The 17720-nt window shown below is 42.3% G+C and overlaps 4 protein-coding genes across 5 annotated transcripts in view; 3 read left to right on the top strand and 1 right to left on the bottom strand.

Annotated features, from left to right (window-relative positions):
* LOC309648108 (uncharacterized protein) overlaps positions 1-17720 on the bottom strand; it is a 363120-nt gene that overhangs the window by 34134 nt on the left and 311266 nt on the right. The gene's annotated exons all lie outside the window — the stretch shown is intronic.
* LOC309648134 (zinc finger protein 610-like) overlaps positions 1-17720 on the top strand; it is a 412471-nt gene that overhangs the window by 369890 nt on the left and 24861 nt on the right. The window lies entirely within an intron of this gene.
* Positions 1-17720, top strand: part of LOC309648189 (uncharacterized protein) — a 284457-nt gene that overhangs the window by 260106 nt on the left and 6631 nt on the right. Inside the window, exons 1-2 of one of the 2 annotated variants that reach the window (XM_082436563.1) lie at positions 9584-12417; positions 15245-15371. In XM_082436563.1, the coding sequence (XP_082292689.1) occupies positions 15338-15371 (34 nt within the window). In that variant the 5' untranslated portion in view covers positions 9584-12417; positions 15245-15337. Of the gene's footprint in view, positions 1-9583; positions 12418-15244; positions 15372-17720 lie in introns of those variants that run through there. The other variant, XM_082436562.1, reaches the window with a different exon arrangement.
* Positions 7213-17720, top strand: part of LOC309648227 (zinc finger protein 320-like) — a 132079-nt gene continuing 121571 nt past the window's right edge. The window contains exons 1-2 of the mRNA XM_082436657.1: positions 7213-7310; positions 9217-9309. Of these exons, the coding sequence (XP_082292783.1) occupies positions 9295-9309 (15 nt within the window). The 5' untranslated portion in view covers positions 7213-7310; positions 9217-9294. The remainder of the gene's footprint in view (positions 7311-9216; positions 9310-17720) is intronic.

The raw sequence follows: 17720 nt of genomic DNA, 5'->3' as shown, positions 1-17720 counted from the left end.
GTCAACAATTATTTTTTTTTGTTTTGTTTTTGCCTTGCTGCACGGCTTGTGGGCTCTTAGTTCCCCAACCAGGGATCAAACCCCAACCCTTGGCAGTGAAAGCATGGAGTCTTAACCACTACACCACCAGGGTAGTCCTAGAAACAGATGTTTTCTTCAGGACAAGTTGAACATGGTTTAAGTTAAAATCTATTTTTGCTAGCTGGTTGTAGGCAAGTCCTGCTAGTGAGGCTGAAGCAATTAAGTGATCTAGAAACTGGGATCTTGGTGAGAGCCTGATGTGGCCGTGATTGGACCCAGGAACATTTCCTGCAATTAGAATTAGTATAAAATAGATAACCAACAAGGACCTACTGTATAGCATGGGGAACTATACTCAATATTTTGTAATAAACTATAAGGGAAAAGAATCTCAAAAAATATATATATGTATTCATTTTGAATATATATTATATATAACTGCATATATACATATAACTGAATCACTGTGTTGTATACCTGAAACTAACATAACATTGTAAATCAACTATACTTTAATTTTTTAAAAAAGAAAATTAATTTAGGTGGTTTAACGAATCAAAAATTGCAGTTGTTTGTATAGGGATTACAAATGAGAATGTGAAATGCAAAACTCTTCCTGAGTACAATGGACAGTTTCATACCGACATGCATTTCTGTTTCTATTCAGAAATAGTAACAGCATTTCTGTTTCTATTCCCCATTCACACAGGAGGCCTGTTGGGCTGCATCCCGAAGGCCTGCAAACCTTGTAAATTCGCAGCCTCAAGACCTAAGAAAGAGCCCGGAAACAGTCACAGACACATCAGTGATTCTATTGGATAGGGGATCTTACAGGTCCGAAGCAAGGTCCTGAAATGACACCCCGCCGTGTACAGCAGAAAGCAGGCAGGCAGGACAGGGCAGCAGTCTTCACTATTGGAGGGGAAGAGGTAGGTTACCAGTTGGTGGGGGAATTGACCTAAGCTTGGTTCATGGGTTACCAAGGAAACTATCATAGTGGAGCTGTTCTGATCTAAAGAGTAAAACAATCACTAGCTGGGGCAGAGGGGTAAGCATGTAGGCAGTTACTGATCAGGCTCTGTGATTAAAAAATATAAATAGATCGTTTTCGGGTCTGCAGAAACCTGGGAGTGTTTCTGATCCTGAAGCAACATACAGTGAGGAGGGAGGACAGGACCGTGTCAGGGGAGCAGGGAACGAGTAGGGGTGAATTCAGGGCTGATATGGAGGTTTGGTCAGGAAAAAGGAAGGTTCTGGGGGCAGCACCGGGCTTCCCTCTGCTCTGCACCTGGGGGCTTCCTTCTGCCTAACTGAACTGGATCATTGCCTTCTGGATCTCTTGGAGTCTCTGTGGTGTCCTGAGGAGTACAGCTCCTACCTGCTTATTTCAAAGTAATGTTTGACACAATCAAGGAAAATGCTTAGAGCTGTCATTTTCGGCCACTTATATTGAACACGGTTTTGTTTTGTTTTGTTGGGTTTTTTTCCTTCTTAAATTGAAAAAAGAACTATTTAAATGAAAAATTAGGGGGACTTCCCTGGTGGTCTAAGACTCCAGGCTTCCACTGCGTGGGGCACAGTTTCCAAAAAAAGAAAGAAGGAAAGAAAGAGAAAGAGAGAGAGAGAGGGAGGGAGGGAGAGAGAGAGAGAGAGAGAGAGAGAAAGAGAGAGAGAGAGAGAAAGAAAGAAAGAAAGAAAGAAAGAAAGAAAGAAAGAAAGAAAGAAAGAAAGAAGGAAGGAAGGAAGGAAGGAAGGAAGGAAGGAAGGAAGGAAGGAAGGAAGGAAGGAAAGAAAGAAAGAAAGAAAGAAAGAAAGAAAGAAAGAAAGAAAGAAAGAAAGAAAGAAAGAAAAGGAACAGAGGGCAAGAAGGAAAGATTTATGTTTCACTGCAAAGACATGATAAACTAAGGAAGACAGCCGGGCATGAGTGGGTGGAGACAGGTACACTGGAGGTGAGATGACTGCAACTGAGCCATGGGATGTAGGGTGGGATCTCACCCAGAACAGGCTCATTTAGTTAAGCAAGAGATAACAGAGTTATCTTTGTAGGGAACGGAAATTGAAAGGTGAAATGCAAAACTCTGCTCGTGCTGACTGAGCATTTTCATACTAAAGGTATAAGAACATCATTTCCATGTCTATTCCCCTAAAACCCGGGAGGCAGAGACCAACTCTGGTCCAAGGAGTGTAGGTCAAGGGGAATCTGACAGTTTAAGTCAAAAGCATTGCTTTATAACATCAATGTAAAAAAAAATTTTTTTAAACACATATTAAGTCTTTGGTTCTTTATATTTAATTTGTTGATCTGTTACAATCAGGAGGTAAATTGTTAATTCATAAATATGATTGAAATTAAGCCGAATGGCATCTACTTTTTTCAATCAACTGAAATTGTCTTTTGGCCAACTTTAAGGTCATACTTGCTGTCTTTTCTATGTGTGTGTTGTAAGGGCAAATATGAATTTAATCTAAGAGACTTAATTCCTCTTGTATGTGACAGGAATAGACACAACGCAGGCAAAGGAGCATAGAGGGTCCTTCAATGCCATTCAAAGGCATAAACGCTGAGGATCTTGGGCATGTTTGTTATTATCATTATTAGTTTAAATTTTCTAATATTCCATTATCCAAATGTAACATGTGTATTTGTTATTTTTTGAATTTTGCTTGATGTCACATTATGTAGTGACAATGTTAGACTTTACTCCAATCCTGGAACTCTGGAAAATAGCAAAGGTAAACGAACTCCTTTTCTTCTTTTCTGCAGATGGTAACAGCTTACTTACTAAGAACTATGCTTCCTCTTTAATTTCAGTAAGACTTAGGATAGCACCCTTGTTTACTTTGGAAACAGCAAGAAAGGAATCCTCAAAATTCCCATCCATTGCTTTATCAACGGTTACTGATTTGTTGGTCCTTATATCAGTGGACACAATGCCAGTTAACATGATTTAATCAAAATTAAGTTTTTCTCCTCTCCCAAATGCCTTAATTTTGGGACCACTTTTGAGCTTTGTAATTCAGAGCAACATTCCTGCCAGAATATCTGCACCCAAGAGTAAGTGACTTCAGCATAAAACATCATCTGAGAAACTGAGGCTGCTGCCATGTACTCATCCACTCCTCCATATGGGAGTTTTCCTACCTTGTTTACCCCTGGGTATAAAAGAAAAGCTCTTTTTTTGTCTGACTTTTGAGGCTTTACAAATTTTGTGGCCGGGCAGCTTGCTAGATCTTAGTTCCCCGACCAGGGATTGAGCCGTCCCCCCGCAGTGCAAGCACAGAGTCCTAACCACTGGACCACCAGGGAATTCCTGGTAATAATCCTTTATAATAAAATCTATCCTTATCTAAGTTTGACAGTGGTAAGTATTTCAGTCCTTCCACCTGGACTCAAAAATGTATATTCTTTAATTTTTAAGGTCACGTCATACTATATCGTTCTGTTTTTCACATTTTTGAATTGTTAATAATTTGTATCAGTTTCATAATGATATCACAGGAAGACCTGTGTCAAAATCTTCCTGTGATTTAGGAAGTTCCTTTTTTTTCTTGTGAATATGTTAATTTGGCTGCCTTGATAATTATGTAAGGAATGAAATTCCCCATTAAAAAAATGGATTCATGGCTTTGCCTTATAATCAGCTTCTCCTCTACTGGTCTGTGTTTAATGTAAAGGTTCCACCATTGAGTCATTTCCTTGCTTGGAAACATGGAAGTCCACACTGAAACGTCTTTTTTTGCCAACACGGCTAGTTTCTTTTTTTTTTTTTTAAGCAAGAGACAGGAGACTTCTATATAAAAAAATGTGTTGCTTGCAAGACACATGCAGGGTCTTCCCTGGTGGTCCAGTGGTTGAGAATCCGTCTTCCAACGCAGGGAACGCGGGTTGGAAACCCTGGTCGGGGAAGTAAGATCCCACGTGCCACGGGGCAACTAAGCCGGCTTGCGGCTACTACAGAGCCCACAATCTGAAGGCAGCGCGCCACAACTAGAGAGAAACGACCCCAACCACCCAGCCACCCACCGCCAAGGAAAGATCCCCGGTGCTGCAACTAAGACACAACGCAGCTAAAAATAAATAAATATTTTTAAAAATACATTAAAAAATATGCAAAAAAAGCTAAAAAAAAAAAAACAAAAAGGAGAACAAAGGCACCATTCTTAATAATTTTCTTCCACATTATTAAAAAAAAAAACAAAACCTCGTAACTACGGTTCCCTTTATTTTCCTTAAAAAAAAAAACCTATCAGGCTTAGGCACAAGTTGCTGGCGCCTGCCAACCAAGCTGGCTCCCCACAGCAGCTCCCTCCCATGAACGGTATGTTTGACTCTTCACGTTTTATACTCAAGGCATCTTTTTCTCTTGTCTGACAAAGTGCATATATTTCCTGCTTGCTTTCTTTACAGTTTTGTTACCGAAAACAAACAAACAAACAAAAAAGGCTCCTTTCGGCCCAGGCCTGGCCAGCAAGGGCTGAGCCGCAGTTTCAGGTGGAGTGACGGCCTCCCACCAAGCTGGCGTGCCGCCGGCCCAGCGGCTTGACGGGGCCAGCAAAGCCCGAGGCCAGCGCCCAGTGACCCGGCAACAGCCCGGGCACGTCCCCCGCTCTGCCCACGGCGAGGCCGCAGAGGACACGGATGGCCTCGTCCCGGTGGTCCTCCATCTTGCTCTGCGCGCCGTGGAGACCCCCATCGTAGCTGGGCGATAAGGCACCGGGGGGCTCCTGCTCGAGGCCACTGTGACTGACGTCCCTGCCGGGCCCTGTGGGGAGCCAGGGGTGGGGGTGGGGGGCGCTGGATGAGAAGTTATTGCTTGAGAGATCGAGACCAGTGTCTTCCCAAGGGCGTCCCCGGTGCTGCCAACACGGCTAGTTTCAAACGTTGCATAATAATCTATCTAACGCACATCCCAAAATTTATTCCAGTCACTGCATCTTTTAAAAATGTGGTGTTGGGGACTTCCCTGGTGGTCCAGTGGCTAAGACTACGCACTCCCAATACAGGGGGCCTGGGTTTGATACCTGGTCAGGGAAATGGATCCCACATGCTGCAACGAAGAGCCTGAGTGCTGCAGCTAAGACCCGGCGCAGCCAAAAATAAAGAAAATAAAAATGTGATGTTGTTTGCATGTTGTGTTACACCAGGACATTCTGCTCATTTTGTCTGAAAATATTTTAAATACGCTAATAGCCCTATGTAAACATCATGTTACAATTGATTGCTGTTTCTCTATGGATGAAATCTTCCACCTGCCAGGGATGTGGGAAAACGTACTGCAATAAATGTTTAATGACAGATATTGCCACAGAAATATTGAGGGCAGAAATGAAGTTATTGCATAGTCGATAATCTAGATTTACCTTCTTTAGGGTTCATATTAAAGAGAAGATACCTCCCCAGTAAATGCCCTTAGAAATATGGCAAAGTTAACTATTCCTTAGATGAGAATAAATCCCAATGTCTTCTGAATACTATATATTTTACAGGCTCTATTATCCACACCTGACAGAACTTTCAGCAATAGAACACAAACAGCTAAAATACATTACAGTTTAAAAATAAAAGGTACATTTCTACTTATTCTCATAATGAACATATTGTGAATTTGAAATTGCATTATATTTAGTTATTGTTGACTTAAGTATATTATGATGTAAACAAGTTTTTCTCAAAGATATTTTAAGGTAATTCAGCACAAGCATGGAATACGATAAGTATTTTACAAAATAAGGCAATTCTTATGGCTCAAAGCCAAAGACAATAACAAAGGAGAAATATATGATTATATGTGTAGAAGAATCCAAAAAAAAAAGGCAATTCTCATCAAAAGAAAAAATTTTTTTCTTTTATTTCCCTTTCTCTTTTTATTTTATCTATGTGAAATGATGGATGCTAATTAAACATATTGTGGTAATCATTTCACAATATAGGGAAGTCAGACTATTGCTGTACACCTTAAACTTATATACTGATGTATGTAATTGTATAAAGAGTTGTTTATACAATTCTTATATGTCGCTGTGTAAACAGTTGGCTTCAAAACGGCAAATAGGGGACTTCCCTGGTGGTCCAGTAGTTAACACTCAGCAATCCCAATGCAGGGGGCCCGGGTTCTATCACTGGTCAGGGATCTAGATCCCGCATGCCTCAACGAAGACCCCGCGCAGCCAAATAAAAAATAATATTAAAACACACAGAGACAAACACACACAAAAAACGGGAAATGGGACTTCCCTGGCAGTCCAGTGGTTAAGACCCTGCACTCCCACTGTAGGTGGTGTGGAGCTAAGATCCCACATGCCCCGTGCTGCAGCCCAAAAATAAATAAATAAAAATACTTAGGCTAAAACGGCAAATAATTAAAACCCGTTAGCAAAAAGAAAGAACAATACAATTTATAACAATTTTTAAACTTATTTTTTTCTTCAGGCCACGCTGTGAGGCATGCGGAATCTTAGTTCCCCGACCAGGGATGGAACCCGTGCCCCCTGCAGTGGGAGTACAGAGTCTTAACCGCTGGATCACCAGGGAAGTCCCAATTTACAACAATTTTTGAAAACGTTTTGCTCTTTTTAAAGCAACTGACCTAAATTATCACTTGCCTTAGTTCTCCAGTCTCAGACCCTACGACTTGTCCCTGAGTCTCTGGAACTAAGTAGATTGTTGAATTTGGCCTCTGGAGTGAAAGGGGAGTAGAAACGGAGAAGCTGTTCTGCAGGGTGTCAGTATGAAATAGCCCATTCAACCCAGGGAGAGTTTTGTGTTTCTCATTCTAGTGTGTAATACAGAGACAAGTTCAGTTCTTAAATTAATTCTAATTGCACAAAATCTTCCTGGATCCAACCACTGACTCACGTCAACTACTCTGGAAGACCCACATTTCCAGAAATATGAATACCTTTGGGCTCATCAGCAGGACACGAGAGCAACCTGCTGGGAAAAATAGCTTTTATTTAAACCACTTTCTACTTGTTTAGAGGAAACATCTTCGTTTCCGACATAACTGGCCCCCACAAATGTAAGCTTTAGCTTAAAATTGTTACAGACTGCAACTTAAGCCAGTCAAGTACAACAAGCACCTTCCAGGCACCTTCCGGGCCCGCCCCCTTCCCGCCCCCTTCCCGCCCTCCCTTGGTCCCTGCTTGCACCTGGGTTCCCCTCACCTCCCCCCAACCCGGTCCTTAGCGCTCCACCCAGACCCCGCCCCGCCTCTTCACTACGCGCATGCGCACTTCTCTGCGGACCCGGAAACGGAATGCTTGCAACGAAGGTCACAGTGCAGACCGTAAGTTTCTGTTTTCTAGTTTAAATCTGTGCTTCACGGTCCCTTTACTCCATCCTCGGGGTGCTGGAGTCACTGCGGTGTTTAAATTCCCACTCTCGCCCCTCCTCCCCATGTAAATCACTGTTACACATCGCGGACCGTTTCTCTTTGGGTTTTAAATTTCTCTGAGGCCAGTACCGAAGCCCTTGCCTTTTCTGTCTTCGGTCCACGTAGACACCGCCTTTCGCTACATTTGCCTGCTTAAAACCCTTTAGTACCTCCGCCCTGCTTGTAAAGTCCTCTTCCGTGAGGTGGATTCGCGCCCCCCCAGCCTCGCCCTCCGCCTCCGTAGGGCAGCTCCGGCCGCCGTGCTGCCTGCCGGAGAGGCCGCGTCCTCTCCCGGTCCTGGGATTCTGGAGAGCCCACCCCTCTCCTGAGACCCCCTTCCCTCCTAGACCCTCTGTCCTCGCCTCTTACTCAGACCGGTCTTTCTGCTCCGCAGGCCTCCCCTTCCTGGTCAGCCCTTCCTCTGACCCCGTGTAGGGGGAGGTGACCTGGGCCAGCCATGTAACACATAGTGTTCTTCGGTCCCGAGTTCCAAACGGTCTCTTCCAGTATGCGGGCGTCTTATTCAGTCGCCATCCTCGTAAATACAGGGGCGAAGGGGATCAGGAGAAGCAGACACAGAGAGCGACTGAGAGAAACAGAAAAATTGAGGGGGATAAAGAGTGAGGGAGAACCAATGGGAACATAGAGGGACTTATAAGTAGACAGTAAAGTGAAGTGGTTAAGCCTGGAAGGTAGCAGGTGAATAAAATAAAGAAGTAAATAAAAAAGCCGGATCTCCAGGGACTGGAGAGCAACAAAGGCAGAGGGGCTCTGGATCAGTGGTGGGAGGGTGGTAACAATGGTGAGGCGATTCACACAGAGGGTCCGGGAGAGGATAAAAGCTGGAACCATGGCCTTCAGAGCATCATGGTGCTGGGAGAGAAGGAGAGGAAAAATATTGACTACTAGAGCAGAGAGAGCAGGAAGGAAGCATAGCCACCTGGGGTGCCAGAGAGTGGGGAGGAAGGGAGAGTAACAGGGAGAGAAGGAGTGTAAACAGAGGGCAGAGAGGGAACAGAAATGGGGGGAAGAAAGGCAGAAATACATAAAAGTGTAGGTCACCCGAAAGGTTAGGGAGAAAGATCGTCAATAGGGGGAACAAGGTGCAGAGTGGGGCGGGACAGGAGTGAGAAAATAGAGAGGAGGGCAGAAACAGCAGGAGAGTAGAGGGGAACAAAGAGGCAGAGACATAGAAAGAAATAGGGAGACAGATAAACAGAATGAAATGGAAACACATAGTAGTGCAGGAAGAGACCTAGAGGTTATCATACTAAGTGAATTAAATCAGACAAATAGACACGTATGGTATCACTTATATGGGGAAAGCTAAAAAAATGGTACAAATGAACTTATTTACAGAGCAGAACTAGACTCAACAGACATTGAAAACAAACTTATGGTTCCCAAAGGTGGAAGGAGGGGGAGGGATAAATTACGAGTTTGGGATGAACTGATACACACTACTATATATAGAATAATTAAACAACAGTGACCTACTGTATAGCACAGGGAACTATATCCAGTATCTTATAATAACCTATAATGGAAAATAATCTGAAAAATATATATATTCAATAAAAAAAGGATAACCTACACTATTTGATCTTCAAAGATCTATCATGCACTGAAAAAAAAGTAAGTGTAGGAACTTACTTGTTGTTCTCTGTGTGGGAGTTTACTGTCCTGAGTCCCTCCTGGGACAGTGGGCAGCAGGGGACTGTCTGTTCCACATGCTGAGGTCTTCCCTTTGTGCGTGATGGTGACTCAGGAAGGGGGTGTGTTGATTCCAGGCATTGAACAGCATGTTTTCCACTTTCAGGATCGCCCTCTAAAGACTCCTATTGCCTGAGGAAGAAGCCCGGAAGAGGAGGGAAGAGGAAAGAAAAAGGAGTCAGAAATGGCTCTTTCTCAGGTAAAGTCATATTGTCAGTTGATGTTTCTGTCTGTCCTTCCCGAAATGCCCTTCTTTGGACTCGCTATCTCTGACTCTGAAGTATCCCGCCTGACACCTGTACAGTCACAGTCACCTGGGTCCTTCCCTCAGGGCCTGTCATCTCCACTTAGATCCCGTCTCCCCATGACCCAGTGACCTGGAACTTGTGACGAGTCTCCACTGGGCCTAGTCCTGGGCAGGACTTCACACCCATGGACTGGAGACGGGGTGTCAGTGCCGTTGGGCAGCAGGGATTGTTGAGAGGCCCCATCTGGATGCACTGTCTGCTCTCTGTAAACCAGGATAAAGAAGCTGCACATGCAAGTCAGGTAATAATATGCACTTACGCCTGGTAAATTGTAGGAAACAAACTAATTACAGCAAATACCTTCTGACTCTTCATGCTGCATTAGAAGCGAAATGGGTGTGTCACTGATTTAAAAATCGTAATGATTGGGAATGGAATGGAAAGTTCACAGATACATCGGTGATAGAGGGTGTTTCATTCTATTATTGATATTAAACTTTGAAATCAACCTAAATCTCTGACACATGGAGATTCTTAACCCATTTTCATCATCTCCAATCCTTGGAGGTTACCTTTTCACTGTGTTGGTTGCCTCCTCTGACACACAGAAGTTTCTCATTCTGATGCAGGTAAGGTTCCAGCTTTATACTTTTGCTGGTAGATACCCGGTTTCCCAGCACCGTTTGTTACTGAGACTGTCCTTTTTCTGTTGGATGGTCTTGGCACCCTTGAAAATGCATTTTACATATATGCAAAATTAATTTTGAGTGTTCTATTCTGTTGCATTACTTTACGTATCTGTGTTTATGCCAGTACCACACCATCTTGATTATTTCGTGATATGTTTTGAAATCTATAAAGGGTGCCCTCTATTTTTCTTCTTTGTCAAGAATATTTTGGCGATTTGGGATCCCTGGAGATTCCCTATGAATTTTAGCATAGTTAGTTCTATTTCTGCAAAAATTGCCATGGGACTTTTGATAGGGATTACATTGAATCTACACAGCACTTTGGGTAATAGGGTCATTTTAAGAATATTTAGTCTTTCAATCCATGGGTATAGGGTGTCTATTTATTTGTATCTCCTTGTGTGTCTTTAAGCAACATTTAATAGTTTTCAGTGTACAAGTCTTTTGCCTCCTTGATGAATTTATTACTAAGTATTCTACCCCTTTGATGCTATAGAAATACGATTGTTTTCTAATTTTCTATTGACATTGTTCACTGTGTATAGAAATGCACATGATTTTTGGGCATTAACTTTTGGTATCCTGCAACTTTTGTAGAGTTGTTTTTTGATGTAGCAGTTTCCTTGTGGAATCTTTACTGCTTTTACATATAAAAGTTGTCATCTACGAAGAAAGATAATTTTCCTTTTTTCAATTTGGATAACTTTGATTTCTTTTTCTTGTCTAATTCCTCTGGTGGGGGCTTTCTGTACTTTGCTGGACAGTAGTGCAGAGTGTATCCTTGCCTTCTTCCTGATCTGAGAAGGAAAGCTTTCTAGTTGAGTGTTTGTATCTCTCTTTCTTCTTTTTGGCCTTGTGTTGGGATCTTAGTTCCCTGACCAGCGATTGAACCTGGGCCATGGCAGTGAAAGCACCGAGTCCTAACCACTGGACCGCCAGGGAATTCCAAGAGTTTTTATATCTTGAAACGTAGTTGAGTTTTGTGAAATGCATTTTTCTGCATCAGTTGAGACGATCATATGTTTTTTTCCTTTATCCTGTTAATGTGGTGTATCACATTAATCGATTTTTTTATAGTAATAAAGTCCACTTGGTCATGATGTAAAATCATTTTCATGTGTTGTTGATTTTGGTTTGGTACTATTTTGTTGAGGATTTTTACTTCAGTATTCATGAGGGATATTGGTTTGTAGTTTTCTGTGCTTCGTGTGTCTTTCTCTGGGCGTGGTATAGAATCATGCAGGCTCCATAGAATGAGTTTGCCAGTGTTCCCTCTACAGCTCTTCGGAAGCTTTTTATCAGGATTAGAGGTGATTCTTCTGTAAATGTTTGTTAGAATTATGCAGTGAACCCATCTGGTCTTGGCTTTTTCCTTGTTCGAGATTTCTGATTACTGCTTGAACCTCTCTAGTTATAATTCATTTCAACTTTCTTTTTTTTTTTTTTTTAATTTATTTTTTTGGCTGCGTTGGGTCTTCGTTGCTGTGCGCGGGCTTTCTCTAGTTTCAGTGAGCGGGGGCTACTCTTCATTGTGGTGCGCGGGCTTCTCATTGCAGTGGCTTCTCTTGTTGTGGAGCATGGGCTCTAGGCACATGGGCTTCAGTAGTTGTGGCACGTGAGCTCAATAATTGTGCCTCGTGGGCTCTAGAGCGCAGGCTCAGTAGTTGTGCACATGGGCTTATGTTGCTCCGTGGCATGTGGGATCTTCCCGGACCAGAGCTTGAACCCATGTTCCCTGCATTGGCAGGCAGATTCTTAACCACAGTGCCACCAGGGAAGTCCCAACTTTTTTAAGCATTTTTTTTTTTTTTTTAGAGTATTAGTCATTTTTTATTTTTATTTATTTATTTATTTATTTATGGCTGTGTTGGGTCTTCTTTTCTGTGCGAGGGCTTTCTCTAGTTGCAGCAAGTGGGGACCACTCTTCATCGCGGTGCGCGGGCCTCTCACTATCGCGGCCTCTCTTGCTGTGGAGCACAGGCTCCAGACGCACAGGCTCAGTAATTGTGGCTCATGGGCCCAGTTGCTCCGCGGCATGTGGGATCTTCCCAGACCAGGGCTCGAACCCGTGTCCCCTGCATTGGCAGGCAGATTCTCAACCACTGCGCCACCTAAGAAGCCCCCCAACTTTTTTATTACTTAAAGATTAGAGCTTAATAGGTTGTATGTTTCAATGAATTTACCTGTATCTTCTACATTATGTAATTTGTAAGCATTATTGTTCATAGAACCCCTTATAGTTTGTTTTTTTAAATTAATTTTATATATTTACTTTTGGCTTCATTGGGTCTTCATTGCTGCTTGTGAGCTTTCTGTAGTTGCGGCGAGCTGGGGCTACTCTTCATTGCGGTGCGCAGACTTCTCACTGAGGTGAGAAGCTTCTCTTGTTACGGAGCATGGGCTCTAGGCGCGTGGGCTTCAGTAGTTGTGGCACGTGGGCTCAGAAGTTGTGGCTCGCAGGCTCTAGAGCACAGGTTCAGTAGTTGTGGTGCACGGGCTTAGTTGCTCTGAGGCATGTGGGATCTTCCTGGACCAGGGCTCAAACCCGTGTCCCCTGCATTGGCAGGTGGATTCTTAACCACTGCGCCACCAGGGAAGCTCCTCCTTTTGCTAAATTTGATTTTAGTTTATTCTTCTTCTCTACTTCCTTGAGTAGTAAAAGTAGATTTCTGATTTGACTTCCCTGTTAGTACGGCTTTCACTACATTTTATAAATTTTTGTGTGGTTTCATTTTCATCCAGATATTTTAAAAATTCCTTTGTGATTTCTTCTTTGACCCATTGGTTATTTATGAATACGTTGTTTTACTTCCACATTTGGGGGATTTTTCTGTTTTCCTTCTGCTGTTTATTTCTAATTTCATTGCTTTGTAGTTTGAGAAAATGCATTATGCGCTCAGTCTTCTTAAAATTGTTAAGATTTCTTTTATGTCCTAACATGTGGTCTCTCATGGAGAATGTTTTGTTTGTTCTTGAGAAGTGTGTGTTTTCTGCTGTTGTTGGGTAGAGTGATTTGTACATGTCTGTTAGGTTCAGTCGGTCTGTAGTGTTGTTCAAGGCCTCTGTTTCCTTATTGATGTTCTCTTTGGTTCCACCCATCGAAAAAACTGGGGTGTTAAAGTCTCATACGATTATTGTGCTGCTATTTCTGTCTTTGTTTCTGTTAATGTTTCCTTCATTTTTGGAGGGAGCTCTAATGTTAAATATATAAGTATTTATAATTATTATATCTTCTTGGGGAATTGATTCTTTTAATAGTATATATTGTCCTTTGTCTCTTGTATCAGATTTTGTCTTTAGTTTATTTTGTCTGATGTTATGTAGTCGCCCCTGCTCTCATTAGGATGGAATATTTTTTTCCATCCTTTCACTTTTCGCCTTCCCATGTCCTTATATTTGTGAATGTTAACAGTCTTGGCTCTAATACACTCTCTCTGTGTCTCTCGCTCTTGTTCCCTGTTTTCCTCCTGTTACTTCCTCTTGTGGTTGCTGCACAGGCACACTGTACAGTGGTGAAAGGCAGGAGCCCTGGCCAGCCCCCTTCCCTCTAGTGTAATTTCAGAGGGAAAGCATTGAGGGTTTCCTTCTGATTATGATGTTTGGTGAAATGTTCTTGCTTCATAACAATGTATTTTTTTCTATATTCCTTTTTGTCATGATTTTTAATTCTCCAGGAAGTTTTTAACTTTATTATTGTGATAAGTCTTTTTCTTAATATGTTAAATTAATGTATAACCGTAATAACTTCTAATTTTGAGTCAGTGTTTTATAAGTGGAATACACAAACTCTGTTCTGCATTTGTTAATACCTACCTATTTTAATTTTAGTGGATAAAATTGTACTTATATTCTTCAATTTAGGTGTTGTATAGAGATAGGAGTTAAAAGTTTTGTATTTTTCTCTTTATGTTTGTACCATTCTTCTTTTACTAGACTACTATAGAATAATGTTGACGAAGTAAATTAAGTGCAGGTAATACTTTCTTGTTGTTCGAAAATGCTGAAATAAATGTGGATGAAAATGATAAAAGAAAATGTTATCCAAAAATATGTCAGTAGACAACTCCTATCTTTTTTTTTTTTTTTTGGCCAAGCCAGGCAGCTTGAGGGATCTTAGTTCCCCAACTAGGGATTGAACCCAGGGCCACAGCAGTGAAATTGCCGAGACCTAACCACTGGACCACCAGGGAACTCCTGCCTTTTCAATGAATTGTGTGTTTACATGTGTGTGCATGAGTGCATGGAAGTGCAAGTCCATGGTTTTGATAAAGACATCATTATTTCAAACCTATCTTTTTGCATTTGAAATTATATCTTAAATGTATTCCTTGGCCTCGAATTTTTTCCACAGTATTGTGTTAACGGTTTAAATAGCAATAAGATTACTAACATTTTATGTGTATCTGTGTGTGAGCCCACATATATGATGACCTTTTATGCCCTTCCACGTTGCTCACCTTGAACTTCTTTCAGAACTTCTCAGGGAACCCTCTGTCAATGTGTTTTTAATGCCCTTTCTGTTACTCAACTGTTTGATTCCTTAGCTTCAATTCCAGACACCAGCCCTCTGAGTTCTGATATTTCCTGTGTCATTTTTTAGTTTTATGACCTGAGTCAAGTGTCTCCAAGTGTGTCTGACACAATACTATCCTCTGTAAGATTGGAACAGGTCGTCTCTAATGAGCTATTATGTTTATAACAATTTCATACATGTAAAGAATTTATTTAGAATGATATTTAGCATATAGGAATTGTTCCAACACTTCAAGTCATTGCTCTTGTTATCATTATCATAATTGCAGATTTTGACCTTTCTGTAAAGCCACGGTGGGCTTTGTCATCTCTGAAGGCACCACTGATACTGTAGCTCATTTAGATTTTGAATATCACGCAGTGTGTAAAACATAATATGTAACACTTCTGCATAGACAACCTGTTATTGAATTTTATTTCTAAGTTTTTCGTGTGTTGTCCAGAAAAATGAAAAATCTACATTGATTGGAGGATATCGTAATTGCTATGAAAAGGCATAAGAAATTAAAATTAGAGACCCATAATTTCCCTAAATACCTTTACATGGATCTGTCAGACTACATACTTCCACTGAATTGATCCTTACCACTCTCTCCTCTTCTCATTTTGTGTGATAATAAGAACTCTCTTCATGGCCCCTTGATGAGACATGTTTTCATTTCAGGCACCGTTGACCTTCAGGGATGTGGCCATAGAATTCTCTCGGGAGGAGTGGGAATGCCTGGACCCTGCTCAGAAGGCCTTTTATGTGGACGTGATGCTGGAGACCTACAGGAACCTGCTCTCCCTGGGTGAGGGTAACTTCCCTTCAGAAGTTGGAATCTGCCTTTGGGTATCTTTGCATTTTCCCTCTGTGCCCCTTGGGAGCCCTTGTTTTGCTTGACTGATCTGAAATCCCTGTTGACTCAGATATGAAAAGCTTCATGATGTGATATCATGAGTTTAAGCTTCACTGTTCTGCAAATGATCTATCCATTTCATGATACGTCAGGCGTTGTTCCAGAGCTTAAGTATTTATAAAGCTCAGGGCAGGGCTTCCCTGGTGGCGCAGTGGTTGAGAATCTGCCTGCCGATGCAGGGGACACGGGTTCAAGCCCTGGTCCGGGAAGATCCCACGTGCCGCGGAGCAACTAGGCCCGTGAGCCACAGCTACTGAGCCTGCGCGTCTGGAGCCTGTGCTCCGCAACAAGAGAGGCCGCGACAGTGAGAGGCCCGCGCACCGCGATGAAGAGTAGCCCCCACTGGCCGCAACTGGAGAAAAGCCCTCGCACAGAAAAACGAAGAGCCAACACAGCCAAAAATAAATTAAAAAAAAAAAAAAAAAAAAAAATGCTCAGGGCAAACTTTTCAAATAACAAATTCTCTTTTTTTTCCCCTGTGCTTTCGATTCACTACTTCTTGGAAGAGAGCTAATTATCTGCATATTACACTGTTCCCTCTGCATTCAGAAGGAGGCAAGTGGTGGAGCAATTGGTGAAATATTTTTCCAGACCCACCCGTCATGTCCTCACTCCTTAGCTGAACAAAGAGCTGGGATTCTGGAAGAGCCACAGATCTTATTTATTTCTTTTGAGAAGCAGAAATTTCTATTTCTGGTCTGAATATTATTTGCATTTTGGAACAAGAGGAAGAGCCCTAGCCTCTGAAGAGTGATGTGAAAATAGCAAAAAACCAAGGGGGTGGGAATTTATCAAAAGTGTGAACACAGGTTAGGTCTCAGGGCAGAGAAGAAGCGGCAGCATTAGTAGTCTTTGGGTAACTCTACCCAAGTGGGAGAGTTCTTTCCAAAAATAGAAGTTTATTTATTTATTGTGAACTCTGAGAGGACATTTTTCTTATTCCTGGGTTATCATTCTGTCATTCAACATGTAAAATGTATTCTTTCACCCTCTGGTGGGGCTGCAGCCCCATCAGAGACAAAGGCAAAGTCTTTTTTTTTTTTTTTTAATTTATTTATTTTTATTGATTTATTTTTGGCTGCATTGGGTCTTCGTTGCTGCGCACGGGCTTTCTCCAGTTGCAGCAAGCAAGGGCTACTCTTCGTTGCGGTGCGCGGGCTTCTCATTGCGGTGGCTTCTCTTGTTGCGGAGCACGGGCTCTAGGCTCGCAGGCTTCAGTAGTTGTGGCTCGCAGGCTCTAGAGCGCAGGCTCAGTAGTTGTGGTGCACAGGCTTAGTTGCTCCGCGGCATGTGGGATCTTCCCGGACCAGGGCTCGAACCCGTGTCCCCTGCATTGGCAGGCAGATTCCTAACCACTGCGCCACCAGGGAGGGAAGCCCAAAGGGCAAAGTCTTTATCATGATCTATACTCTGCCATCTGGCCCCTGTGAACTAGTTTTTACTTGACTTTGAGGAGCATGAAGAGGGTTGTTTTAACGGGGTCTTTTGACCCCTTCATTTCTCTTTCTGTACTTGATTTCATTGGATGCTCAGTTCTCAGTCCGTATAATAAGAGTTGATGCCTCCAGACTCCAGTCCCTGGGCCTTTCTCAGTTTTATCCCTATTTGTGATCTTATATGACCTGATCAGAAGATGGGAAAACACTGGCTGCTCTTTCATTCCATCCAGCACCTCAGAACCAGCATGGCGCTGTCTCAAACGCTGTCTGCTTGTTTAGATTTCACAGCCATTTCTTCTGTTCTGACTTTGCCGCACACTTCAGGGATGTGTGAAACAGAGAGGTAGATTGGATCTTGTGTAATTTTTACAGGGCAAAGCTATAAAGACAGTGGACGGAGAGATCCTCTTTTTATTTCCCAGTCCCTGATATGGGGAATATGTGAATCTTTCAGGCTCTCAGTTTGGCATCTTGGATAGAACGCATGGTTTCCTCTCAAGGGCTGTAATATCTGACCCCCATACCTAGTATTTTTTTCGCTCTTGTACTGCTCTACCAAGTCAGTAATGTAGACTCTCCTGATTTCATATTCTTCTAAGTTTGCGTGATTTTGCCTTTTGAAACTTGCTTTTGAAATGCATATTCCTAGAGTCTGAAATTTTATCCAGTTTCTTTGCTGTGATAATCCACCTATAGCAGACAGCTACAGATGGACTCTCTGTAGAGTGGGTTTACTGGGTAACAGGAAATTTTTGTTGGAGAATGCTTTTCCTCTTATGCTGTAATATTTTCCTGCTCCACA

This window comes from Balaenoptera physalus (genome assembly GCF_965194825.1).
Source record: "Balaenoptera physalus genome assembly, chromosome: 19".
Taxonomy (NCBI): Eukaryota; Metazoa; Chordata; class Mammalia; order Artiodactyla; family Balaenopteridae; genus Balaenoptera; species Balaenoptera physalus.
Note: the sequence above shows the minus strand (reverse complement) of the source record. Positions and strands in the feature narration are given on the sequence as shown.